Source organism: Hyaena hyaena, unplaced genomic scaffold (genome assembly GCF_003009895.1).
Source record: "Hyaena hyaena isolate Hyena2069 unplaced genomic scaffold, ASM300989v1 scaffold_894, whole genome shotgun sequence".
Lineage (NCBI taxonomy): Eukaryota > Metazoa > Chordata > Mammalia > Carnivora > Hyaenidae > Hyaena > Hyaena hyaena.
This window is the reverse complement of record NW_024081526.1, coordinates 287,008-314,202: the sequence shown is the minus strand read 5'-3', so window position 1 is coordinate 314,202 and position 27,195 is coordinate 287,008. Positions and strand designations below refer to the sequence as shown.

Below are 27,195 nucleotides of genomic sequence, written 5' to 3'. Positions count from 1 at the left end.
CTGACTTATTTTGCTTAGCTTAATACACTCTAGCTCCATCCATGTTGTTACAAATGGCAAGGTTCCATTCTTTTTTTTCTATAGCTGAGTTCCATTACACACACACACACACACACACACACACCTTCTTTATCCATTCATCAGTTGATGGGCACTGGAGCTCTTTCATAATCTGGCTATTGATAATGCTGCTATAAACATTGGGGTATGTGTATTCAGATCTATATTTTTATATCCTTTGGGTAAATACCTAGTAGTGCAATCGTTGGGTCATAGGTTAGTTCTATTTTTAACTTTTTGAGGAAACTCCATGCGGTTTTCCACAGTGGCTACACCAGTTTGCATTCCCACCAACAGTGTAAGAGAGTTCCCCTTTCTCTGCATCCTTGCCAACTAAGGGCCTTTAGATGTTCAGAATGGCGAATGAGTATTGGCTTCAACTTCATTAGCCCCTATCAAGTCCTTTGAAGCTTTGAAGCCAGGCATTGACTTCTCTTTAGCTATGAGAATCCTACGTGGCATCTTCTTCCAATAGAAGGTTCTTTTGTCTAAATTGAAAATTTGCTTAGTGTAGCCACCTTCATTCATTTCTTAGCCAGATCTTCAGGATAATGTGCTGCAGCTTCTACATCAGTACTTGCTGCTTCACCTTACATGTTTATGTTGTGGAGATATATGCTCCTTTTATGCTGCTTCTTTTCTTAAACTTCGTAAACCAACTCTGCTAGTTTCCAACATTTTTCCTGCAGCTTCCGCACCTCTCTCAGCCTTCACAGAATTGAAGAGTATTAGGGCTTTGCTCTGAATTAGGCTTTCACTTAAGGGAATGTTGTGGTTGGTTTGATCTTCTATCCAGACCACTAAAACTTTCTCCCTACCAATAAGAAGGCTGTTGCATTTCTTATCATGTGTATGTTCACTGAAGTAGCACTTTCAATTTCATTTAAGAACTTTTCCTTTGAGTTCCCAACTTGGCTAACTTGCAATAGGCTTAGCTTTCAGTCTGTCTTGGCTTTCAAAGTGCCTTCTTTCTAAGCGTAATCATTTCTAGCCTTTGATTTTCACTGAGAGACATGTGACTCTTCACTTGAGCACTTAGAGGCCAATGTTGGGTTATTAATAGGTTTAGTTTCATCATTATTGTATCTCAGGGAATAGGGAGTCCTGAGGACAGGGAGAGAGATAGCAGGATGGGTCAGTGGAGCAGTCAGAACACACACATTTATTAATTAAGTTCGCTGTCTTATATGGGCACAATTCATGGCATTGCAAAATGATTACAATAGTGACATAAAAAATCACTGACCACAGGTCAGTGTAACAAATATAATAATAATGAAATAGTGTTAAATATTGTGAGAATTATCAAAATGGCATCAATATACTTGTTTGATGCAGGGTTGCCACAAAACTACAATTTATAAAAAAAAATTCAGTATCTGCAAAGTGCAATAAAGCAAAGCACAATAAAATGAGGTATGCATGTATTTCTATTTTACACATACTATTAACTGGCACAAAAATCCACCGATTCCCCTTCCTTGGCCTTGACGGTAACCTAATGAGCCCAGTTTGGCTTACGGTCTTAGAGGATGCTGTTGATCATCATGCTTGCTATGCTGTGGCAGTTACACTGGGTAGGACTCTTGGCTGCAAGTAGGAAATGTGAAACAGGCTCAAATGGTAAGAAAATATATTGTCTTACGTAGGATATTCAGAGATAGGGCAGGTATTAAACCAGCATTGGCCAAGTGAGTCAGTTAAAATGCCATCGAGGACCAGGATCTTTTCTCTCTCTGCTCCACTGTCTTCAGTATAAAAATTCCTCATAGGGCAAAGATGGCTGCCAGTAGCCATAAGGCTACACACTTTCTTGTCCGTATCTAAGTCCTGCTCTTGTTTTATTAGCTGAGATTAGTAGAATTCTAGTAACAACTAGTAGCAAAGGGATGTTGGTCAAAGGGTACAAAGTTTCAATTATGCAAGATGAATACATTCTGGAGCTCTAATGCACAGCACAGTGATAATAGTTAACAATACTTATTGTATACTTTGAAATTTGCTAGGATGATAGTTTGTAAGTTAAATCTTCTCAATCACACACACATTGGTAACTATGTAGAGGTGATGGATATGTTAACAAGCCTGATTGTGGTGATCATTTCACAATATATATAAAATCGTCAGGTTGTACACCTTAAATATATATATATAAATATAATTTCTATATGTCAATGACGTCTCATAAAAACTGTTTTTAAAAACCTAATAATGGGGCGCCTGGGTGGCTCAGTTGGTTAAGTGCTCAACTCTTGATTTCAGCTCAGGTCATGATCCCAGGGTCATGGGATTGAGTCCTGTGTTGGGCTCTGTGCTGAGTGTGGAGCTTGCTTGGGATTCTCTCTCTCTCTCTCTCTCTCTCTCTCTCTCAACCTCTGTTTTTCTCCCTCATTTGCTCACTCACACACACACTCTCTCTCTCTCTCTGAAGTAAAATAAAACAAAAATATTACAAAACCTAATAGCAAGGAGGATGGGAGTACTGTGGTTAGCTTAGACTTATCATCTAGGTTGGAATGGACGTAGGAGAAACCAGCCACAATGCCTGCTACAAGCTACCTCCTGGTTCAAAGGGTACATTTTGAACAAGACCATGCAAGCCAATCTCATCTCCCAGTGCTTCACTTCACAAGTCTCTCCAAGTTCTGCATACTCCCTGTGCCTCATTATAACTCATACTGCATGGCAGCTGGGGAGTGTATTAGGAAAGCCAACCACGTAGACCTTTGCCCTCCTTAGTCTGGCCTTGGCAGCCTCATACTACCTCCGTCCTGTGAACTCTCAGTACCTCATGATACAGGACACCTGCCCAGAACCCCAAAACATTTCCAGTAGATCTAGGCTTTCCTTCACATCTGGCACTATGAGTTATGTTCGAGTGTTCACCCTTGTCAAACGTCAGTATTTTAGGCAAATACCAACGTTGTATATATCATACACGTCAACCAGGGTAAAATTAAAGGAAAAAACGCCCATACTTCAGTGAAAGGGATGCAGGTTATCACCTTGTTTCATATGTAAAGAACTGTAGGATAAGATAAGGACCGATACTGGAGAGCAAAGGAGAGGCAACTCAAAGAAGCAACTCTGAGCAGTACGAACAGACTCTACAGCACAAACTAAGATTGTGTTATGTGCGTTTTCTGAGTATTAGATAGGCTTCTCTTCCCTGTTTCTCTACTGACCCCTTAGGGAGGAAGGCACATGGGTGAAGGTTAGGACAGCATTAGACTGAAATAGCCTGGGTTTGCAATACCTCCCTCTTCTCCCTCTTTGTGGCTCTCTCACAAAAAGGGGCAGTGGGAAGGGCCGTTCTGTCAGCAGTGAGTTAGTGACCAGAGAACACAACACCAACCTCCACAAGTGCGTCATCTGTGGAAGCGGCTTCAAGAGGTATGCTCCTCAGGCACTCACAGAGATCTGGAAACGTGCCATTGGAGATGGTAACTCCAGATATGCTCACTGACATCAGGCCCCATAAAGCTGTCTGGGCCACAAAAACAGCGAAATGTCCCACAAAGGAATACACCTTATCTGCGGGCAGTTGTCCAGAAATGGATGGAGATTTGCAAAATAAGTTCTATGTATATTAGATACTTATGTACCTATCCCCATTTTCAAAAACCTACAGTGTGGATAAGAGTGGACCAGATGGTCAAATAGTTATGAAACCACCACATACACCAAAAAAAAAGACCTAGATCTGAATCTGCTAATTCCCAGGTATGTGCTCTTTAGAAAGTTACTCTCAATTTCTCTAGACCTCAGTTACTTCACATGTACATGGGGATACTGATATCTACCCCATGCAGGTGCTATAAAGACTAAAACATTAACATATGGAATGGTTAGTACAGTAATGCATAATAGGCGATCAATACATGTAATTATCATCCTTTCTACTAAACATGCTCATCTTAAACATTTAAAAAATTCTATTTCTTTTCCCTTATGTCTTCCAACAATACTTCATCTTCCTTCATAATCAAACTCCTTGGTTTCCTTTTCCTCATCTCCAGTGCACTCAAGCTCACTGAAATATGGCTCTCCCCCACCCCACACAACTGACAATACTCTCCTTAATGTCACCATTTGTTGCTATCCAACACCCTTCCTAGTTCTCAACCTACTTGTCCTCTTTTGTTAACTTTCGGCGAAGCAGATCTTTCCAGACTTTGAAGCTCTCCTGGGTTTCTGTGGTAGTACCTGTTATCAGTTAGTATGCCTTTGGCAGCAGATACAAGAAACCTCAATCCAAACCAGTTTGACTAATTAAGAAAGTGCTCTCACATAACAGGAAGTGCAAACTGAGGGCTGGCTTCCAGAGCACTTGATTTTGTGGCTGAATATCTCCAGAAATCTAGGTTCTTTTTGCTGTACCATCCACAGCATCAGCTTCAAGCTAAGAGTTGGCCCTCTCGTCATCATAAAGTAGCTGCCAGCAGAAAGTAGGGCAGCTTGCTTCCTGGTTCTTAACCAGAGGAATGGAGACATCTCTCCTTCCAATCATGAAATACAGTCCTTGATCTGATTGGGCCAATATGGGTCATATATACCCCTTTGGAAGAGTAACAGTCACCAGAGAAATGCCATGTACTGTTTGGCGAGGGTCTATGTGTGTGGGGATTGAATATCTGAACAGAAGCAGGGCTCTCTTAGGAAAGATGTAGAGGGACAGATGCTGAGTGGGCAACCAGTCGTATCTGCTATGTTCACTTTCCTGATTTTCCTCCTGGCTGGTCTTCCATCTCCTCTGTGCACTTCTCTTTCTTGGACTACCACTTAAGTGTTATAATTTAAGACCATTTTGTTTTCAGTCCTCTTCTAGTCAGACTACACTTTCCCTGTGTAGCCACCAATTCCTTATCTTTGACTACTATCTCTAATCAAAGAGATACCTCTGTTACGTGTTATCTAATGGATGACTGATCTAAACTAATGACTCTAAATAAAGTATCTGTTTCCAACCAAAGTGTTTCTTCCAAGCTCCAAACCAGGAGTTCAAAAAAAAAAAAAAAAAAACTTACCCAATAATGTCCCCCCCACCCTCAAAGATGTCTACGTCCTAACCCCCAGAACCCATAAGTATATGAGGTTACATGGCAAAGGGCAATTAAGGTCACAGTATATTAAAGTTATCAGCTGACTCCAGAATAGGGAAGGTTATAGATTATCCTGGATCATCCAGACGGGTCCAATATAATTATAGGTGTGACGAAAAGTGGGAGGAGGAGGCAAGGTGTTGAGAGTTTGGCTCAACAATTTCATATTATTGCTTTGGCATCCATTTTGTGTGGCTAAGCACACTAGCCTCTCCCTCAAGTACATGCCCTAGATGACAATCATGTACTAGACAAGAGCCTGCAGAATCACAAGTGTAAGTTCCTGATACAACTTCCCTAATGCCCCTGGTGATAAACAGTCTTTCCTGCCTCCCAACTCTTTCCCTGTACATCCCTCAGATAAGACCCCTACGGAGCTTGCCAAAACCTGATCTTTTTGGTGTGAACGGGCAAATCCAGCCTTAGCCCGAGACCCCCCAAAGCACTCCACTCATGGCCCTAATAAAGGCATGCCCCTGGTCCTGCTGTCCACTCTCTGTCTGCACCTTGACCTCCCTATGTGGCCCCTCTGATGCATGCCACGTACCTCCTCCAAGACATGTGAGTAATCAACTTCTCTATTTTACTTTCCCTTGTGGTCTTTGTGGAAGCATCACTTACCATCTAACACATCAGGGATGTACTTAACAAATGTTTCGTTAAAAAAATCACAACACAGGGAAGAGAGAATTAGGGAGATGGCAATGTGAGAAAGTCTCAACCAGACGTTGCTCGTTTTGAAGATGAAGGAAGGGACCATGAGCCAAGGAATGTGTGGAGGCTCTAGAAGCTGGAAAAAGGAATGAGATTTTCTCCTAGCACCTCCAGAAAGAGTGCAGCCTTGCTGACATCTTGATTTTGGCTGAGTGAGACTCATTTTGGATTTCTGACCTCCAGAACCGTAAGATGATAGGTTTGTGTTGTTTCAAGCCAAACCTCATGGGATTGTTGGAGTAAATAAACTAATGTGTGCACAATAGCACCTGGCACACAGTTAGTGCTACGTAGGTATTTTCAATTACTAAGTTCCTCTCTGAGTAACTCACATAGAGGGAAGACCTAAATATTAAGGAGGAGCTCAAACCAGTACAGATAAATGAAAAGAACTCTGTGCCAAGTAAAGAACAACAAGACTAAAATGCAGCTTTCTCCTTTATATTGCCATGTATACAGTAATGAAAATACATGAAGATTAAACCAGAGCAGCAACCTTCATCACCCATCTTCACATTCATCAGGGCTGTCTTCACTTAGCTTCTCACTGCTCTCTCCTTCACTCTCACCGCTACTGTCTTCTTCACTATCTTCATCACCTTCCTCAAGATTTTGAGATTTCTCTGCCATAGAAAGGAAGAAAATTGCTTAAAATGTTGATATTTCTACTCTCTGAAAAATCATAATTCTTCTTGCTTCTTGCCTACTAAAAAGTACCTACCTTTGGAACGTGAGGACTGAGCTGAACTTTGCTAACGGTATGTAGGGTCAAAGCGGTAGTACGAAGAATACATTCTTACTGGTGTAAAGATGTTTATGGATTTATAGTAAATTTAAAATATAGGTCTCTAAAAAAGTGTTGTTGTTGTTGTTTTTTTTACTATTGTCAACATAATTCTTAATTAAATAGAATAAGAGTGAGATGTTGGATAATTTAGAGGGTACTGGTTTTCCTTGGAATTGTGGGATAGCTTCTTTAACATGTGTGGCAATTAGCATGTCTGTTCCCTGTAAAGACTCAGTCAGTGCCTGATGCCTGGTACCCAGGAAGTCTGCTTCACTTGGGCAGTTCCACCCCACAGAAAAAAGCCAGTCACCCTGACCATCTACAAACAACAAGCTGGTTTCATTAAACTATCCAAGACAACCAGTTAGCCTTTTCTTAACCACTTCCCAAGGGTGTACTTCACTAATCTCCTGGGATAATAGGTTTTTAAAATAGTGACTGCTCATAGTTCAATGAGAAAGAAGGAATTTCAATTTTTAAATATACCCATCAGCAACATTTCTTCAATAAGTGAGAAAAACTCCTTGGCCTCAGGATTTTCTGGTTCATAGATTAGAACTGAAAATGGACAACAGAATGTGTGTTATTAATCTTCAAAGTGTTTCAGCAAATAGACTCCTCAGAATGAGACTGGAACTGTCAATCAGAGTAAGGTAGAAATGTACAAAACTAAAAAATACCAATTATACCACAGGAATACCAAAGTGCAAACAGAGAAAATGCTCTACATAGCACAGGTACATTGTAAGAGAAATAATGCTCATTATATTTTCTACCTCCTGTGTAAAAAATGCAATCTCCCCCACTATGAAACTCATAGACCTTGTAGCCAGAGTGCTTTTTGAATATAATCATTCCACAAACAAGGTACATATCCTGCAAAATGTGGAGGTTTTGCTAATGAGGAGACTGTGCCTAGAGATCTGTTAATCTTGCTTTTCATATCACACCCCAATGTCTATAAGACATCCTTTCCTAGAGACCTCATCTGAACACAGAACAGAATTATTATTATTTTTAATGCACGCTCTTTGACGGTAGAGATGACATTTTGAGAAACTCATCTTTCAAATAGAAAAAGCTTATGTTTCTTTTTCTCTTCATCCTGAAAACTTTTACCTTGGTTTACACCCTAGTCATAACCTACTTAACAGCATGTGTCATCTTGGGACCATATCAATAAATTTGTGGGGGTTGTTGGTATGTTACCAATATCCTAGAGGTCAGAAACATTTTCAACTTTTGTTTCAGAATTCTTTAGGCTGTCCCTGCCCCCCCCACCCCCCAGTCTCTTTCTACCTTCTTCCTACCTGCCTTGAGGGGTATTCCTAATTCTGCATTAGCCATTTAATGATGTGACTCCTCTACACTATCTTGAGGGCCCCCAGGGGGCGCTGAAACATCAAGTGTGCTATTCTCCTGGCTTAGAGTAGGACAAATAATTGTGGCTGGCTGGTTTCAACTAGGCCCCAGTGCTCAGAGGACCTCATCCCATATGGCTTTCATCCTGACACACCAAACCAGTGTCTCTATTTCCTAATCTGCTAACATAACTTGCCATCAATCTGGGTTAGCATGACTGTGTGCCTGCTTTTAAGGATCCTATAGGTATCTGGACACCTTTTAAGGCTTCTATAAAAGTATCTTAATTCTTAATTCATTTTAAGTTGGACTAAACTATACTTATCATTAGCAGTCTAAATCTTCTCTGAGCCTTTTCAAGAGCAGAGTTTCTCCAACTTGCCCCTTGGGATACTAGCTAGTTTCTTAAGACATTAATACATATTTTGGAAACTACGTCAAATGAGGTTAATCAGGTAAAGTTTATAGTAGAAGAAATTACAGGATTTTACAACACCATTAATATGCTCATAACATTATGAGAATGTGGTTTCCCCAACTAACTAGTCCCATGGAATCCTTTTTGGTGGAACAGTTACTAAGAAATCTTGAACATAGTTTAGAAAACTTCATATTGGAATTAGGATCATTCCATGGACTGGAGTATGAGATCAGCTACTCTCATGGTTTAACAAAAACTGTTGATGTCTACAATTGTCAATTTTCAGACTGAGGGAAAGGCATTATCTTTAAAACTTCATCCATAAATATTCATTCTAGATGATGAATCAAAAATTCTCCTTACTCTTTGACAGGCTAGTAGAGTTTGTAAAAAGGTAAGAAAAGCTGCTAGCACATTGAGTTAGTATCCTAGAAGTTGTTCCCAACCTGAGCCCATAAACAGATCCAAATATATGGGCCCTGAAGAAAGACTGTCAGATGTGAATCCTGGTTCTGCCACTGCCTAGCTGGGGCTCCTTGGGGAAAATATTTACTATCTCTGTACTTCAGTTCCCTTATCTGTAATACTACTACTGGATACACTAGACTGTTTTGATGAATGAGTGAGATAATACAAATACAGTACTTAGTCCAGTCATTAGTGTACTAAAAGCCAAATAACGATAATAACGATTAACATTCGTTTTCCTGGAATGGTTTCGGAACTAGAAGAAGGCTTGGCTTCTTCTTAAATGTTCAGTGGATGTTTCTTTCTAGCTAAAGAGCTAGGGCAGGGAGCTGGGGGATTCTGTTGCCCATTGAGCTCTAAGTCCCTCAGACTGGAGGCTATTCTAGGGTAGACAAAACATTGGTCTTTTTAATGGTCGCATCCCTAGAAGACTGACAGAGCTGGAGTCCTCAAAATATTAAAAAATGGAGTAAGTGAATAGTAGAAAGTAGTCCTTTCTTTAATAGGAAAGAGTGATTCATTTTACTCAAGAAAGAAAAGAAGAGAAAGAAAGAAAGAAAGAGAAAGAAAGAAAGAGAAAGAAAGAAAGAAAGAACTGCATAGTAACTATCTTTTCTGAAGATACATCTATAATTGCGTTGGACCAAAATGAGAAGCATTTTGGTTCTCAGGCCATTATTCTTTTTTTTTTTTTTTTTAAATCTTGTAGCTATCTTTCTTTTTTCTCAGGCCATTATTCTTAAACACTTACAATTATTATAATTGATGAGTAGGTCTTCCAGGCCTAAATGTGTCTTTGTATGTAAAATCTTGGGCTGCTGTGAGGAGCACTGTTGTGCCCTGAGAAAAGTGAACTGCACATTCCCTTCTCACAGGTGAAGAGACCAGTAAATAGAAAGACTGACTGGCAGAACATTTCACAGTCAATCATGAGATGAACTACGAAAAGTACTTGGGACTCTTGACTTTCAGGCCCATTTAAAAACCGCTTTCCCATGATGCTTTCAATGTCTGGCAGAAATGGCTACAGCTGAGCTATCGGTTCTGCATGACATAGCAGGAGAATGGCTGAGGAAATATCAGGCACATATAAAAACTGTGTGTGAAAGATAGATAAAATCCAAGTCTTCACCGACAAATAACATTTCTTGGGGGAACCCAATACAATTTTTTTAAAAGGCAGGACGAAGAGAAAAGAAGCCAGTGGATGCCAGGTGGGAAGCCCTGAAGCCAGTCAGAGATATAAATAATTATGCTGTGATTGGACAGCAAGGAAACATACCAGCCAACCAGAGGCTTTATTCAGAAAATGAATTTATAAAACATTTCAGAAGAGACAGAGCTGCATTACTTTATATAAATTAATTGCCTCAGATACAAAGAAAATAAATATATTAGTTGACCATGAGAGCCATTAAGCATGACTGACCCACAAAAGTACCTCTTTTCCAAGTCCCTGCCTCCTTTAACAGAGATAGTAGTTTACTAATCAAATGAGGAAATGGAAATATAGTGGGATAGCAGAAGCTTTCAAGCCAGACCTAGGATCTCATCCTAGGTGAATTAGTTTTCCTTGCAAAGACTGTTTCCTCATCTGTAAAATGGGGTCCATAATATCTGCCCCATAGAATTGCTTTAAGAATTAAACAAGGTATTCAAGAATGTTCCTTCCATTAGTATGGGGCGCCTCGGTGGCTCAGTCAGTTAAGCATCCGACTTCGGCTCAGGTCATGATCTCACAGTTCGTGGGTTCGAGCCCCCGCATCGGGCTCTGTGCTGACAGCTCAGAGTCTGAAGCCTGCTTCGGATTCTGTGTGTCCCTCTCTCTCTGACCCTCCCCTGCTCATGCTGTCTCTCTCTCTCTCTCAAAAATAAAGAAAACATTAAAAATTAAAAAAAAATGTTCCATTAGTAGGTGCTCAATATGGATACATCTATACATAAATAGGTAAATAATCCAACTCTCTGTTCTTTCCTGAACTTGCTTAGGATTGCTAATCCCGGGCGACCCTAATTTCACATCATTGGCTGGAATCTGCTTCAGGGGTAGCCAATCCTATTTTGCATGCACATGCATCCAGCCCCCACTCCCATCTCTGCACCTCCGGGCCCAGGTCCAGTCATCCCCCTCTTGCTCTTGGGAATAGCGTTCCTTCCCACTGGAATGCTGCCTGTCTTAGGGCCCTCCACAGCTCCTTTTCCTGTATTCTAATCCTTAGTCTGAGACTATTTGACACTGACAGAAAAGAGTGAACAGTATTACTGGCTGAGCCAGTGGAATAACAAACCAAACCATGGTTAATGCCAACCACCCCACAAAAGGTTTAGAGCATGTGTGCTGTGATTCCTGCCTTCTCTCTAGCTCCCAGCATTCTGTCTAGTAGAGTTTGTGCTTCATATGTAAGAAATGGAGGGAGGGAGGGAGGGGGAGAGAAGTTTTACAGGGACATAACCCCATTAGGATAGATGGGTTCGAATTTTTTCATCCTCATTGACCTGGTACTTAATGTGTGTTTACTGGTTTGACTCAGGTCAATAAGCATTTTATTGAGCACCTGCTGTCTATGTAGCATACTGCAGGCCTAACAGCCAAAACTGACTAACAGATGTGGTGATATCAGTGCATATATTTTGTAAGCTTCAGCCAGAGGCTTTCTAAAATGACTGATGGATATGGAAATATAACATATGAATTTTCCTACTGTTAGGCTGCAAAGAAATTCCAGGAGCTGAGACTGAGAGCTACAGACTCACTCCCCTGTATACCAGCCCCCACAGAACAGGGGTGCTGAAGGAGGTGGCAGCTTGGGCTCCAGTGTGGCCATGCCATTAGCTCCCTGAATGGTGCTGACCAAGCTGCTTCACCTCTCTCTGCTTCTGCTTTGGTATTTATAAAAATGGGAAGGGACACGATTTTCTTGAAGGAGTCGTTCTTATCAGAAATTCTATGTTTGTATACCACCCAAAAAATAGTTTTAATCAAAATATTTTATTCAATGACTCTAAAAGTCAAGAGTGCCTGAAAGGATTAGACAAGGCAAATTATTCTGGATATAAAATAAGTAGTGTGAAAGCATTCAAGAGACCCATTTTAAAAATTAGCCTTTGAGGGGTGCCTGGCTGGCTCAGTTGGAAGAGCACATGACTCTTGATCTCAGGGTTGTGAGTTTGAGCCCCATGTTAGGTGTAGAGATTGCTTAAAAATAAAATCTTATAAAAATTAGCCGATGATGGAAGAATCCATGGTGGAAAGTCATGTGAGCAAGTGAAAGTAAATCCTCACAATCCCTACATTTTCACTTTAAGGACTTCTACCATAAGACTTGGGTTGAATACTAATTAATATTTTGAGTCCTAGTATCAGGAGAGTTTCACTGTAGAGTTACCATTTTCTCTTTCAAAATAATTATGACTAACGTATTACAGAAAAAAAATAGGCAAAATAGTTGAAAGACTGGATTTCAAAAGAGAGCTGGAATCTTTCAAAATCATTAAGGGGACTTTCTAAAATTGGAAAAGAAAATCTTTGAAATTAAGAACTCACTGGGTAGTTTTAACAGCAGACTGAACACGGCAGAAGATAGGATAGATTAACTCAAGAAGAGGTTGGTCAATAGAAAAATTCCAAAATGAAGCACAGAAATAAAAAGAAATGGAAAAACAGCAGCCTGAGTGTAAGATACATCAGTCAAACCACTAAAAACTAAGGGAAGAAAGAAAAATAAGGTAGATCATATTATTCCTCTCCTCAGAAGTGCCCAATGGTTTCCCAGTCTGCTCAGAGAAAGAGCACCCTTAAATTGTGCAAGGGTGCTATGCAATCTACATAATCCCCAAACCATAGCCTCTCTGCCCTCATCTCCTGTCACACTTCCCCTTACCTATCCTTCCCTGATTACACTGGCCTCCTTGCTGTTCCTCATCAGACACACTTGCATCCCAGCACATCTGCTATGAGACCTGCCTTCCTGGACCATCTTATTCAAAACTGCTTTGCCTCTTTCTAGTACTTTCTATTCCTTCTTCTCTACTATATTTTTCTCCATAGCACCTATCATTTGTGACACACAAATATATGAATTTGTTATCTGCTTAATACTAGATATAAATGTGGGACTGTTATCTGTCTTATTGACTGCTGTATTTCCAGTGCCTAAAACCATGCCTGGCACATGGAGGCACTCAAGTACTTGTGGAAGAAATGCATACTAAGTAAGGTTTGCTACACTACCTGACACTTCTTTGAAACTAAAGGCATACAGTTAACTCACTCATTATCAGGAAGGTCAAGATATTTACTTATTTTCCAGTGATGATTAGTCATTTTTAGTTTATCCCACTCAAAGTTATTCTAAATGTCTAAATTAGTCCTTATACCAATCAATGTAACTTGCTATTAAGGAATCACTGAGGCACTATCAGGGAATTTACTAGGCTATAATAATCACACCATCTTACATATTATGAAATGCATTTAGAAACAAAGAAAAGATTAGAAAGCAGAAAGTATTTTGGAAAAAAAAAGAAAACAGAAAAGTATTCTGTACTTACTCATCTGACATAATTTTTTTGCCAAATGGTAGTCTCGGCCCATTTCTGCTCTCAGGAACTGGAAAACATTAAGGAATTCTTCAGATAAGTGCTTTCAGAGAGAATTTAAATGTCATAAATAAACTCCCTAAAAAATACTCCATTAATAATTAACCATTTTGCTTTTAATAATTATACATTTTTTCAGGAGTAAGTCTGTGTTCAATTAAGAATATTTAAGGACTTCCCATGGCAAGGCAAAAGAGAACAAGTACAATATATCTATATTACCGTAGCCATATTATATATATATATATATATATATATATATATATATATATATATATATACACATACATACACACACACACACACACACACACACTACTTAATAATTTCAGAATACACAGATTGGTTCAACTGGCAGAGATAGTAAAGACATTCATAATTTTAATGTCCCTTTGGTTCAGATACAGCTTTTTTTTTTTTTTTTAACTTAGTCCATAATTACATGACGATATTTAGTAAAAAAAAAAAAAAAAGATTTACAATTACTTATATTTAAAATTTTTTTTAATTTCTTCCTTTTTTTTAAATGTTTTATTTATTTCTGAGAGACAGAGAGAGACAGCATGAGCAGGGGAGGGTCAGAGAGAGAGACACACACACACAATCTGAAACAGGCTCCAGGCTCTGAGCTGGCTCTCAGCACAGTCTGACGCAGGGCTGGAACCCACAAACTATAAGATCATGACCTGAGCCAAAGTTGGATGCTTAACTGACTGAGCCACCCAGGGGCCCCTCATTTTACTATTAAAAGAAAATTTTTTTATTTTTTTATTTTTTTATTTTATTTTATTTTTTTAAATGTTTATTTATTCCAGAGAGAGAGAGAGAGAGAGAGTGCATGAGTGAGGGAAGGGCAGAGAGAGAGGGAGACACAGAATCCCAAGCAGGCTTCAGACTCTGAGCTGTCAGCACAGAGCCTGACGCGGGGCTCGAACCCACGAACCGCGAGATCATGACCTAAGCGAAAGTCGGACGCTTAACCGACTAAGCCACCCAGGCGCCCCAAAAGAAAATTTTTTTAAACATTTACTCATTTTTGAGAGACAGAGAGAGACCTAGCATGAACAGGGGAGGGGCAGAGAGAGAGGGAGACACAGAATCCAAAGCAGGCTCCAGGCTCTGAGCTGTCAGCCCAGAGCCCAACGTGGGGCTCAAACTCATGAATCGTGAGCTGAAGTTGGATGCTTAACCAACTAAGCCACTCAGGCGCTCCTTGTTTCACTGTTATTATATTTTTATTGTTACAAAATAATAAATATTTTGTATGTAGGAAATTTAAAAGCTAAATAAACACATTCTGTCCCCAATTAAAAAGCATTTATATTTCTACCATACAGAAATGTTTATTGTTAGCATCTCTATTGTATCACTTTAGTATTTTTACATAAATAAACACATTCACAAAAACTAGGATTATTCAGTAACTTTTTTTGCTTAATTTAGAGAGAGAGAGCATGTGTGTAAGTAGGAGGGAGGAGGGAGGGGGGGAGGGAGAAAGAGAGAATCTTAAGCAGGCTCCATGCTCAGCACAGAGCCCCATGCAGGGCTGGATCCACTTGGGATCATGACCTGAGCTGAAATCAAGAGTCAGATGCCCAACCAACTGAGCCATGCAGATGCCCCTATTCAGTAACTTTTTTTTTTTTACTATTAAAAAAATTTTTTTAAAGTTTATCTTGAGAGAGAAAGCACAAGTGGGGGAGGGACAGAGAGAGAGAGGGAGAGAAAGAGAATCCCAAGCAGGTTCTAGTCAGTGTAGAGCCTGATGTGGGGTCGATCCCACAAACCAGATCATCATTATTTGAGCCAAGGTCAGTCACTTAACTGACTGAGCCATCCAGGCAGCCCTCAGCAACTTTTAAAAAATAAACCACATATGATGATAATTTTCTCCCCATAAAATTAAATAGTCTTATATATTTTTTATTTAGGCTACAGTTTATTAAACTAATGTCCTATTCTAACTTCTTTAGACTTCTTCCATTAAAAATAACCCTAAATTTGGATGACTATTCTTGTTTGTGTGTAATATATTCTGAACACTAGGTACACTAGGCTTCCTCTGCAAGAGACAAGGGCATGGAGTATTAGAAGAGACACTTCCCACATGTTTCTAGACAACTGATATATACCCAAGCACCATTTTAAGAAGTTCTCTACCAATTTTCTTAGTTTCTTCCACAGGTATGATTATATTTACATTTTTTTTTCACAAATAGTTTATTTGTCAAGTTGGTTTCCATATAACACCCGGTGCTCATCCCCACAAATGCCCTCCTCCATGACCATCTGCCTCCCTCCCCTCAACACCCATCAGTCCTCAGTTTGTTCTCAGCATTCAAGATATATTTACATTTTTCTAACAGAAAGAGAACACTTCTGCAGATTTTTCTATGTCATTACTTTCACCACAATCCCCACTTTTTCACATATTAACAAATGCTGTTAAACTCATCAAAGAGAATCCTGTTATTATTTAAGATTTTTTTAAACATATGTTTATTTTTGAGAGAGAGAGACATAGTGCAAGCAGGGGAGGGGCAGAGAGAAAGGGAGATACAGAATCTGAAACAGGCTCCAGGCTCTGAGCTGTCAGCACGGAGCCCAACATGGGGCTTGAATCCATGAACCATGAGATAATGACCTGAGCAGAAGTCAGAGGCTTAACCAACTGAGCTACCAAGGTGCCCCTGTTATATTTTTAAAATCTAATTTTGTCTATTAAGACCTGTTCATTTTTATTCCTATTTGTGGTTTCCTTCCATTTTAATTATCGTATCTTGTGGTTTATCTAGGTTATTCTTTTTTCAAATATCCTGCTCTTAAATGGATGTATTAATTTGGTTTTTACTTTGAATTTTATTTAATTATTTTCATTTTTCTTATGTTTGTTTTGTTCTTTTCCTAGGCATTACTATTTCATTTTTTGTCATTCCCCTTTTAATCATCATTGTCATCACTGAAATATTCAAAACCTTAAGCTCTTTCCAAAAGCTTTAATATTTAGTGTTGTGGTTATCACTATTTTCTAAGTAGTTTGCAAGTTTAGTTTTCATTTTTATTTGTAATTCAAGTGTCATCCAGAAGAATACCTTCTACTTTTAAATAGTTTTGTTATCGTAGTTATTTTTATTTTCAATGCTTAGTTTAATGGATCACAGTCAGAGAGTGTGACAGGTATCATATACAGCTATTATTTACATTTTTAAAATCTTTATGGAAAATTTAAATATACACAAGTAGAAAACCAGTAAAAGAAGTATACATTTTCAATTTTCATCTTTAGAAATTAATATTTTGCCAATCTGATTTTATCAATATTACTACATTCTTTTCCCCACTCTGCCTGGATTATTTTAAAACTTTTTACAGATATCATCTCATTTCACTTTAAAGTAAAAACCCAAGGACACTACGGCTATTACACCTAACAAAATTAACAAAAATTTCTCAATATCAATTAATATCTAGTCTACTTCATGAAGGATTATATTAATAATACTAGCCTCAGAAAATGAAAAGGATCATGGAATCAAAATCAAAATGTACTTTACACCTACGAATTTTTGTTGTTAACAAAAACAACAACAAATATATATTTCTTTTAACAGTTCAAAATGCAGCGAAATTAAGAAATTCACCTAATGGGGGCGCCTGGGTGGCTTAGTCGGTTAAGCGTCTGACTTTCGCTTGGGTCATGACCTCGCGGTTCGTGGGTTCGAGCCCCGAGTCAGGCTCTATGATGACAGCCAGTTCAGAACCTGGAGCCTGTTTCGGAGTCTGTGACTCCCTCTCTCTCTGACCCTCCCCTGCTCACGCTGTCTCTCTCTCTCTCTCTCTCCTAGAAATAAATAAAAAATATTAAAAAAAAAAAAAAAAAAGAAATTCACCTAGTGGATATTTGGCTAAAGACTTCTCATGAGAATTGCTTAAAACTGCAAGGTCAAGCTAAAGTAAGAAGACAGGTTTAAAAAAATTGGTTTTACATTAAATTATTTATGACATTCAAAATAAAGAGATGGGACTTCCAGGGAAGATGGCAGAGTAGGAGGACCGTAAACTCACTTTGCCCCTCAAATACACATAGGGAACACTTGCATCACTGCAAACAACCCAGATAATGACCCAAAGACTGGCCAAACAAATTCCACAACCGAATATAGGAAAGAGGCCACATCAAAGAGGGTAGGAAGGATGAGGATTCAGTGGCAACTTAAATCCCATGGATCTGACCGCTGGAGGAAGGGATCCACAGATGCAGATGGGGGAGAAACAGACTATCACATAAAGGGAGCCAGCAAGGGGAAGAGGAATCCCCACAGCATTTGGCTTTGAAAATCACAGAGGCTGAATTTTGTGAGTGCTTACGTCCAGAGGGAGGGACTCAATGCCTGAAACTTTAAAAACCAGCAGCCTTGTCTCTGGGAGAGCTCAGAGGGTGATAGGAAGTGGAGCTCCTACCCTTAAAGAGAAAGCACAGCAAACATCCTTCAGAGATACAGCTTGGAAACAGTCTGAAAGATGCCTTGGGCATATGGGAGGAAGAGTTGGTGACCAAACCAGGAACTTGCGGAGGAACTTCTCCAGGAACAAAGGAGCTGGCAGGCTCCATTTCCCTCCCCTGCCCCTTATCATAAACACACAACTACCAGTGGGAACCAGCACAATACTGGCATTCGCTACCTACCCTGCTTACACCACACCCCACCCCCTCCAGCCAGGCCTGCCTCAGTCCTGGTGCTGCAGATCCTCTCTCCTAGAAGACCCCTGCACACCTTGCCAGCAGTGCCTCTCCTGACCTCTCACAGAGGATGTGCACTTTGTTAAAACTGCACCCCCTGCCTGCTCATGTTTTGCGGAACAGCCAGCTCTGTCTCCGTAGTGGCTGCATGTGCCCTGTGGAAGAAGACCAGTGCCACCTAATTAAAAATGCACAGCCTGCTCACTACTTACAAGAGACCATAGCTGACTTTCCTAACTCACAGAAACAGACACAGAGAGTTAGGCAAAATGAAGAGACAGAGGAATATATTACAAATGAAAGAACCAGACAAAATCACAGTAAGAGACCTAAGCAAAATGGATATAAGTAATATTTCTGATAGAAAATAAACAGTAATGATCAGAAAGACATTTACTGGACTTGAGAAAAAGGTGGAGGACATCAGTGAGACCCTTAACACAGAGATAAAAAAAGAACCAATCAGAGATAAAGAACACAATAAACAAAATCAAAATACACTTGATGAATAAATGGCAGGCTGGAAGAAGCAGAGGAACAAATGAATGAGCCAGACGACAGAGTCATGGAAAGTAATCAGGCTGAACAAATGAGAGAAAAAAGAATTATGTAAAACAAGACTGGACTTGGGGAAATCAGTGACTCCATCAAGAATAATAACAATCACATTATTGGGATCCCAGAAGAAGAAAAGAGAATTGTGAGCAAAAAATTTATTAGAAGGAATAACAGCTGAAAATTTCCCTAATCTGGGGAAAGAAATAGATACCCAGATATAGGAGGCACAGAGATCCTAACAAAATCAACCAAAGGAGGTCCACACTATAGGAATCAAAATGGCAGAAAACAGTGATAAAGAAAAAAAAAATTTAAGCAGTAAAAGAAAAGAAGACAGTTACATATAAGGGAAACCCCAAAGGTTACCAGTGGATTTTTCAGCAGAAATTTTGTAGGTCAGAAGGGAGTGGCATGACATATTCAAAGTGCTAAATGTGAAAAACCTGCAGCCAAGAATACTCTATCCAGCAAGGCTATCATTCAGAATATAATGAGATAAAGGGTTTCTCAGACAAACAAAAACTAAAGGGGTTCATGACCACTAAACTAGCCCTATAAGAAATGTTAAAGGGGATTCTCTGAGTGGAAAAGAAAGAGCAGAAGTCAGAGTATGAAAGGTAGGAAACACAAAAGTAATAAGACTAAATATTTCTATTAAAAAATCAGTCAAGGAATTCAGAAAATAAAAGGATGTAAAATATGACACCATATACCTAAAACATGGTGAAGAGAGAAGAATGGGTTCAACTTTAAGTGACTATCAACATAATATAGACTGCTATATGCAGAAGATGTTATATACAAACCTAATGGTAACTACAAATCAAAAACCACTAATGGATATGCAAAGAATAAAGAAAAAGGAACCCAAGTATATCACTAAAGAAAGCCAACAAATCATTAGAGCATGGAGAAGGCTTAGAGGAAAACTACAAAAACAACCATAAAACAAGAGCAAAAATGGCAATACATACAAATCTATTAATAATTACACTGAGTGTGGGGCGCCTGGGTGGCTCAGTCAGTTAAGCGTCCGACTTCGGCTCAGGTCATGATCTCATGGTTCGTGGGTTCGAGCCCCACATCGGGCTCTGTGCTGACAGCTCAGAGCCTGGAGCCTGCTTCAGATTCTGTGTGTCCCTCTCTCTCTGACCTTCCCCTGCTCACGCTCTCTCTCTCAGAAATAAATAAAACATTAAAAAAATAATAATTACATTGAGTGTAAATGGACTAAACACTTTAATCAAAAGACACAGGGTGACAGAGTGGATAAAAAAAACAAACCCATCTACATGCTGCCTACAAGAGACTCATTTCAAACCTAAAGACACTTGCAGACTGAAAGTGGAGAGATGGTGAAACATTTCTCATGCATATGGATGTCCGAAGAAAGCTGGGGTAACAATACTTATAGCAAACAAACTAGACTTTAAAACAAGGACTATTACAGGTAGAAGATATGAACAGACACTTTCCCAAAGAGGACATCCAGATGGCCAACAGACACATGAAACGATGCTCAGCATCCCTCCTCATCAGGGAAATACAAATCAAAACCACACTGAGATACCACCTCATGCCAGTCAGAGTGGCTAAAATGAGCAAATCAGAGAACTCTAGATGCTGGTGAGGATGTGGAGAAACGGGCACCCTCCACACTCTTGGTGGGAATGTAAACGGGTGCAGCCCCTCTGGAAAACAGTGTGGAGGTTCCTCAAAAACTTAACAATAGAACTCCCCTATGACCCAGCAATAGCACTGCTAGGAATTTACCCAAGGGATATAGGAGAGCTGATGCATAGGAGCACATGTACCCCAGTGTTCATAGCAGCACTCTCAACAATAGCCAAAACATGGAAAGAGCCTAAGTGTCCATCAACGGACAAATGGACCAAGAAGATGTGGTTTATCTATACCATGGAATACTACATGGCAATGAGAAAGAATGAAATCTGGCCATGTGTAGCAACATGGATGGACCTTGAGGATGTTATGCTGAGTGAAATAAGTCAGGCAGAGAAGGACAAATACCATATGTATGCACGTATAGGAGGATTAGGAGAAACTTAACAGAGGACCATGGGGGAGGAGAAGGGGGGAAATAGTAGGGGAGAGGGAGAGAGGCAAACCATGAGAGACTCTTGAATGCTGAGAACAGACTGAGGACTGATGGGTGTGGGGGGGAAGAGGGAAGATGGGCATGGAGGAGGGCACTTGTGGGGATGAGCATGGAAACCAACTTGACAATAAACTATCTGTAAAAAAAAAAAACAAAACAACCAAGGACTATTACAAGAGACAAAGAAGGGCACTATATATCATAAGGGGGGCAACCCAGTAAGAAGATATAATAATTTAAAATATTTATTTGGTATTTTTTGGACAAATACCCAGTAGTGCAATTATCTATCAATGAGCACTTGGACTGCATCCATAATTTGGCTACTGTAAATAATGCAGCTATAAACATAGGGGTGCATGTATCCCTTTGAATTAGTGTTTGTGTGTTTTTGTAAATATTTATGCACCCAACATGAAGGCATCCAAAAACATGAAACAGTTAAAAACAAACTTAAAGGAACTAATCAATAGTAGTAATACAATAATAGTAAATGACTTTTTAACACCTCACTTACATGGAGGGACAGATCATCCAAACAGAAAATCAATAAGGAAACAGTGGCTTTGAAAGACACACTGGGCCAGATGGATTTAATATATATTCATAACATTCCATATTAAAATGGCGGAATACACACTCTTTTCTAGTGCACATAAAGCATACTCCAGAATAGAGCACATATTATTTTACAAAACAAGCCTCAACAAATTCAAAAAGATCAGTAATACCATGCATCTTTTCTGACTACAACTCTGAAACTAGAAATCAACCATAAGAAAAAATCAGGAAAATCCATAAATACATAAAGGTTAAACAACATGCCAGTAAACAATGAATGGGTCAACTTAGAAATCAAAGAATTAAAAAAACAAATGGAAACAAACAAGAATGAAAACACAACAATCTAAACCTCGGGATATAGCAACAGTGGATCTAAGAGAGAAGGTGATAGGAATGCAAGCTGCCTCAAGAAGCACCCAGAACTGAAGAGAGCTCATGTTTTCTCCAGCCAGAGCAGAAGCTCCTCTTAATACAGAGTATTGGGAAGAGTCCTCATAAGGACATTGCCTTAGTAGTGCCCCTACAATATACAGGCTACCCTGGGCCCTCCCAACAAAGCTTAAAAGGCAAGACTCAAAAAGAGAAACCTGCTTCCAAGAACCTCAGCTATGTCCCAGATCAAAGTCCAAAAACATTTAAAGGAAAAAAACAAAAGTTTGTACCAAAGAACATAAAATTTATAACGTCTATGATTTAATAAAAAAAAAAATTGCAGGCATGCAATGATGCAGAAATAGATGAGCCATATACTGGAGAAAACTTATGCAAAAGAAACCAACCTAGAATTGACAAAACGATAGCACAGCAGACAAGCATGTTAAAATATCTATTACAAATGTCATATGCTTAAAAGTAAAATATGAATATGTTGAGAGAAATAATAGATATAAAAATATTTAAATAAAACTTCTAGAGATGATAAAATATCTGAAATTTTATACACATACACATATATGGAGAGACGGAGGGACAGAGGAAGGGAGAGAGAATGGGATTGACAGTGGAGTGTAACTATAAGATCATGAACTTGAACTATCATGGTGCCCAGCTGTGTAGAAAGCATCCATTAAAGCAGTCCTTGCAGAATTTTGTGCCAAAACTTTTATTCCTGTTTCTGCCTTTACCAGAGTAAGTCACTTCCAGAATGTTCTCTCACCTCTTACTTCCAAGTGAGAGATGCTTACTTCTACGTAAGCATCTGTGTATGGGCAAGGATTTTTTTTTACTATTTTTTAAATCTTCAAGACTACATACAGTTATTTTAATATTCTTAACTTTTTACATTATAATGCACAAGTTAAACTTACTTCTGCCATTAACTCTAATGGGGCATGAGTATCCTTATTACGGTTACGGTCTTCATCATTATCATCATCAGTGGTATCATCTTCACCATCATCATCTGTCGATTCAGATAACTTATCATCAGTATCCTGAAGGTAATATTCGTTATTTTTCTCCTGCTCTGAAAAGACTGAATCTTTGCCCACTTGACCTAAAATAGAATATGCATATTTTTAAAAAATTTTATTTTTACTTTAGAGAGAGAGAGTGAGAATGCAAGCATGCAAGCCAGGGAAAGGGGCAAAGGGAGAGAAAGAGAGAGGGAGAATGGGAGAGGGGGAGGGGGAGGGGGAAGAGAGTGAACGAGGGAGAGGGAGAGAATCTTAAGTAGGTTCCATGCTCACCACAGAGCCCAATGCAGGGCTAGATCCTGTGACCCTGGGATCATGACTTGAGCCAAAATCAAGAGTCAGACGCTCCACCCAGGCACCCCAGAAAATGCATAATTTAATCAATAAATATTGAAAAGTTTAAAAATTAAAAATGGTTCCTCCCTGGGGCGCCTGGGTGGCTTAGTCGGTTAGGCGTCCGACTTTCGCTTAGGTCATGATCTCGCGGTTCGTGGGTTCGAGCCCCGCGTCGGGCTCTGTGCTGACTGCCAGCTCAGAGCCTGGAGCCTGTTTCAGAGTCTGTGACTCCCTCTCTCTCTGACCCTCCCCTGCTCACGCTGTCTCTCTCTCTCTCTCCTAGAAATAAATAAAACATTTAAAAAAAAATGGTTCCTCCCAAATTAAAATGTAATAGGTGTACATATTTACTATATAGCTCCCTGTTCTGGAGGTTTTTTTTTTTTTTTTCATGACTAAACAGCACTGCAATGAACTTACCTGATTTCCATTTCCAAAAGAAGGAATAAAACTGCCAAGAGGAAAAAACCCAAACCAGTAACACTGAACTTATGTTAGTGTTGTTTGGTGTTTAAAATTTTAATAAATAGAAAATGGTTTTATGTAAAATATTATTTCAAGAAAAAAAGAAATTAATACTATTCTACCTCCAGAAATACATTTCCTAAATTGTTCTTATAGGAAGGTAAATATGAAATAAGGAGCCTGGAGAGGCTGAGAAGAAAATACTAATTCTTAGGCAGGTCATGTCACTGCTTGGATACTTGAGAATAAAGTTCTTTCTCAACACACACCACAAATTAGAAAAGAGACGTGAAGTATTCTATCTATAACCAGAAGTTACATAACATTAGTAATGATTTTTCTAGTGTCAAAACACAATAGTTATGAAATGCAGATGACTGAAAAATAAAAATAAGCACTAATGACTACCCATTCAGTGCCCAGCACTAATGTAGAGTCCCACGAACCCAAAAATGAGTTTTTGATCTCAGGGCACTCATTCACACTCTAACTGGGAAGTCAGAAACATAGTAGATAGTAATAAAGCAGTATGGAAGTACGGAGATAAAGATGTGTGCTGGGTAAACGACAGAACAAAGGAGGGCCCCATGCCGATCATGTGGTGGTCAGAAATTGCCCAGTCTGAATGAGTGGATTAGTTTTTCTAAGGAAGGAGACAGCATGAGCCAACAAAGAAACAAGAATGTGCTACAAGACACTTTGACACTGCTTAGGGGCCAAGGTTGAGACTAAAATGGTGACAGATGTGGCTGGAGGGGTAGTTAGATTAATGGAGCCTTGTGGGCCAGGAGCCTTGGAGTTTGGACTATATCCTAAAAGTAAACCCTACTAATAATGGATTTTAAGTAGGAAACCAAATATGGTCAAATCTGCATTTCTAGAGGAACACTTGGTAAGGACGGTGGAAAGTATATTTGAGGGGAGACCAAAAAAATAAAAAGAGCAAGGAGAGAGGTTATAGGTCTCTTTAAAAAGTCTAGGTAAGAGATATGATTAATGACAGGGCATTGGTAAAACAGGGATGGAGAAGAGGAGGTAGATTAGAGAAATACTGAAGTAAAGTCTCCATGACACAATCTACTGGAACATTTTCCAATAGTACAATTCTTACACTATCTGCATCCATTTTGCCATATGAGTATCACCTATACTAATTACTCAGTATTTTTATTGAATCTATTTTTTAACATAAGTTTTAGCAGACCACAAATATTATCATCCATGAAACTGATGGATGAATAAAAATAAAATAATCCCAACAAACATTATATGTCATTACTCTTCTGAACATTACTATGTTAACTTATTTAATTCTCTCAACATCTCAATGAGGTGTGTACTATATCCACTCTGTTCATAGATGAAACTGAGAGACAGAGAGGTTAAATAACCCACTCAACTTCATGCCACTAATTAACTGGTGGATCTGGGAGTCAGTTTGGCTCCAGAGTCCATATTCATAACCATGTCTTATTTTTTTCTAACATACATTAAAATGTATTATCATTAAACTAATTTTTTTTTTAAGTTACTATGTGTTTCCTAAAATTATCTCTCTGGGAAATACTACTGAGTGAGCTTGTCAACTGCTCTGGCTCTACCAATGTCTTTCAGTTTCAACCCGAACTTGTGTGAAACCTCGCCTCTTGTAAGATTTTGAGTGTCTGGAAGTCCTGTGAGATGCTTTTCTTGATGGGAGTTTGGCTATTAGCTACTCCAAATCATGTAGAAACACTTGTGTCAGAAATAAAATGAAGAAATCCAGAGAGCTCGAGAGATGACGATGTTAAGACAATGCAGGCCAGAAACTCCAAAAAGCTGATAAAATTCCATATTCCAAAGCAAACACTTGCTTAAACAAAAAAATGCTATCCTGAAACGGAATACCAGTCCTTCCAGGAGCAGGATGGCTGGGCTCTTTAGGTCATCTACCTGCTTCTTTTTCATTAATTGTCTCCATCAGCTCACAGCCACCTTGATCTTCCAGTGGGTACCCAGCCTATTCACAGACTCATTATACTGATGTCATCAGGGGAAGGTCATAATCAGGAATTAAGGACTTCATGTGAACTGTGAGACGTCACAGGAACTGTCTCATTTAATTCACAAACACTGAGCCATTTATTTACATTATAGCACCCACCACAACCTGTCACTGCCTTCCTTATTTTTCTGTTGTTTATTATTTATTTTTAATAGTTGACTATCTCCCACTAGAACGTAAGTTCTATAAAGGCAAGGACCTTGCCTATTTGCCAACTATTGTATCTACAGCTTCGTTTTAAACATTTTTTTTTTAATTTTTAAAAATTTATTTCTGAGAGAGAGATAGAGACAGTGTGAGCAGGGGAGGGTCAGAGAGAGAGACACACACAGAAACCGAAGACAGGCTCCAGGCTCTGAGCTGTCAGCACAGAGCCCAACACGGGGCTCAAGATCATGACCTGAGCTGAAGTCGGACATTTAACCGACTGAGCCACCCAGGCACCCCTGTATCCACAGCTTCTAAAACAGTCCTGGAAATCAATAAATCATTGTTTAATGAATGGGAGTTAATGCTTTCATTGGTATTTTAATTCATTCTAAAATTTAATACCTCATCATTATCATTTTATATAATGTATAGCATGGTTGCCATATCTGTTTATCAGAATCATCTGATATACAAATTTCAAAAATTATAGTACACGTTCCTCTGACTTGCTCCAGACATACAGAGTTGTCAGAATCCCAAGTTATGGAAGAGGGCTCAAAGAGAAGCTGCATTTACTCACATAAAACAAATGTTCTTACCTGTGCCTTCCTTTAAGAAGGAAGATGACCATAGTTTAGACTGTAGATTTATTTCTGTATCTTTATTTTCAATACTGTTTGAAGATGCTCTATTTTCAGTATTCCTTAAAGAGGCTAGTTTTTCAATATTTTTTGAAGGGACTTCCCTCCTAAATGTTAAAATAAATAGTGAAAAAATAATTTCCTAGGTCACAGTTCTGCTTGAAGCTTCATATGGGTTCATATCCACGCGCATACATGCGCACACACACACAATGCAAACAGAATATATCAACAATAAAGTAAATAGTTAAAATGTAATATCGTCTTTGTGGAAGAACATTTAAAATAATTTTTATTGATAATTATTTTACTTCTACCTAGCATTTGTCATTGTGTAATGATTATAAAAATCTTTTCAGAGTTCTTTAACATAGAGCATACAAGCACTCAATTATATGAGTGTCTTTGGCACATCATTACAACACATTGGAATAAAACTAGGAACACTAGCCTTGGGTTTTTTCTAGGTTTATCAATCAATTCTTACCATTGCTAAATGCAACACTCATAGAGTCCAACACTAAGATCAACCCTTGATCATAACATAAACTAACCTGCCTTTTCATTGAGTAGCTGAAATAGAAGTGGGTTAATTTTCTCTTTCAGCCTTTAAGGCTGAAACTTCATGTCAAAAATAATGCATTAAGAT

The 27,195-nt window shown here is 39.0% G+C and overlaps 1 protein-coding gene across 4 annotated transcripts in view; it reads right to left on the bottom strand.

The window, feature by feature from the left end:
* Positions 1 to 6,296: 6,296 nt before the first annotated feature.
* ERICH2 (glutamate rich 2) overlaps positions 6,297 to 27,195 on the bottom strand; it is a 33,800-nt gene continuing 12,901 nt past the window's right edge. For 2 of the 4 annotated variants that reach the window (XM_039220469.1, XM_039220471.1), the window contains 5 exons: positions 26,505 to 26,653; positions 22,803 to 22,990; positions 13,466 to 13,523; positions 7,150 to 7,221; positions 6,297 to 6,499 (listed from right to left, as the gene is read on the bottom strand). In XM_039220469.1, the coding sequence (XP_039076400.1) occupies positions 6,378 to 6,499; positions 7,150 to 7,221; positions 13,466 to 13,523; positions 22,803 to 22,990; positions 26,505 to 26,653 (589 nt within the window). In that variant the 3' untranslated portion in view covers positions 6,297 to 6,377. Of the gene's footprint in view, positions 6,500 to 7,149; positions 7,222 to 13,465; positions 13,524 to 22,802; positions 22,991 to 25,643; positions 25,701 to 26,504; positions 26,654 to 27,195 lie in introns of those variants that run through there. The other 2 variants (XM_039220472.1, XM_039220470.1) reach the window with 2 other exon arrangements.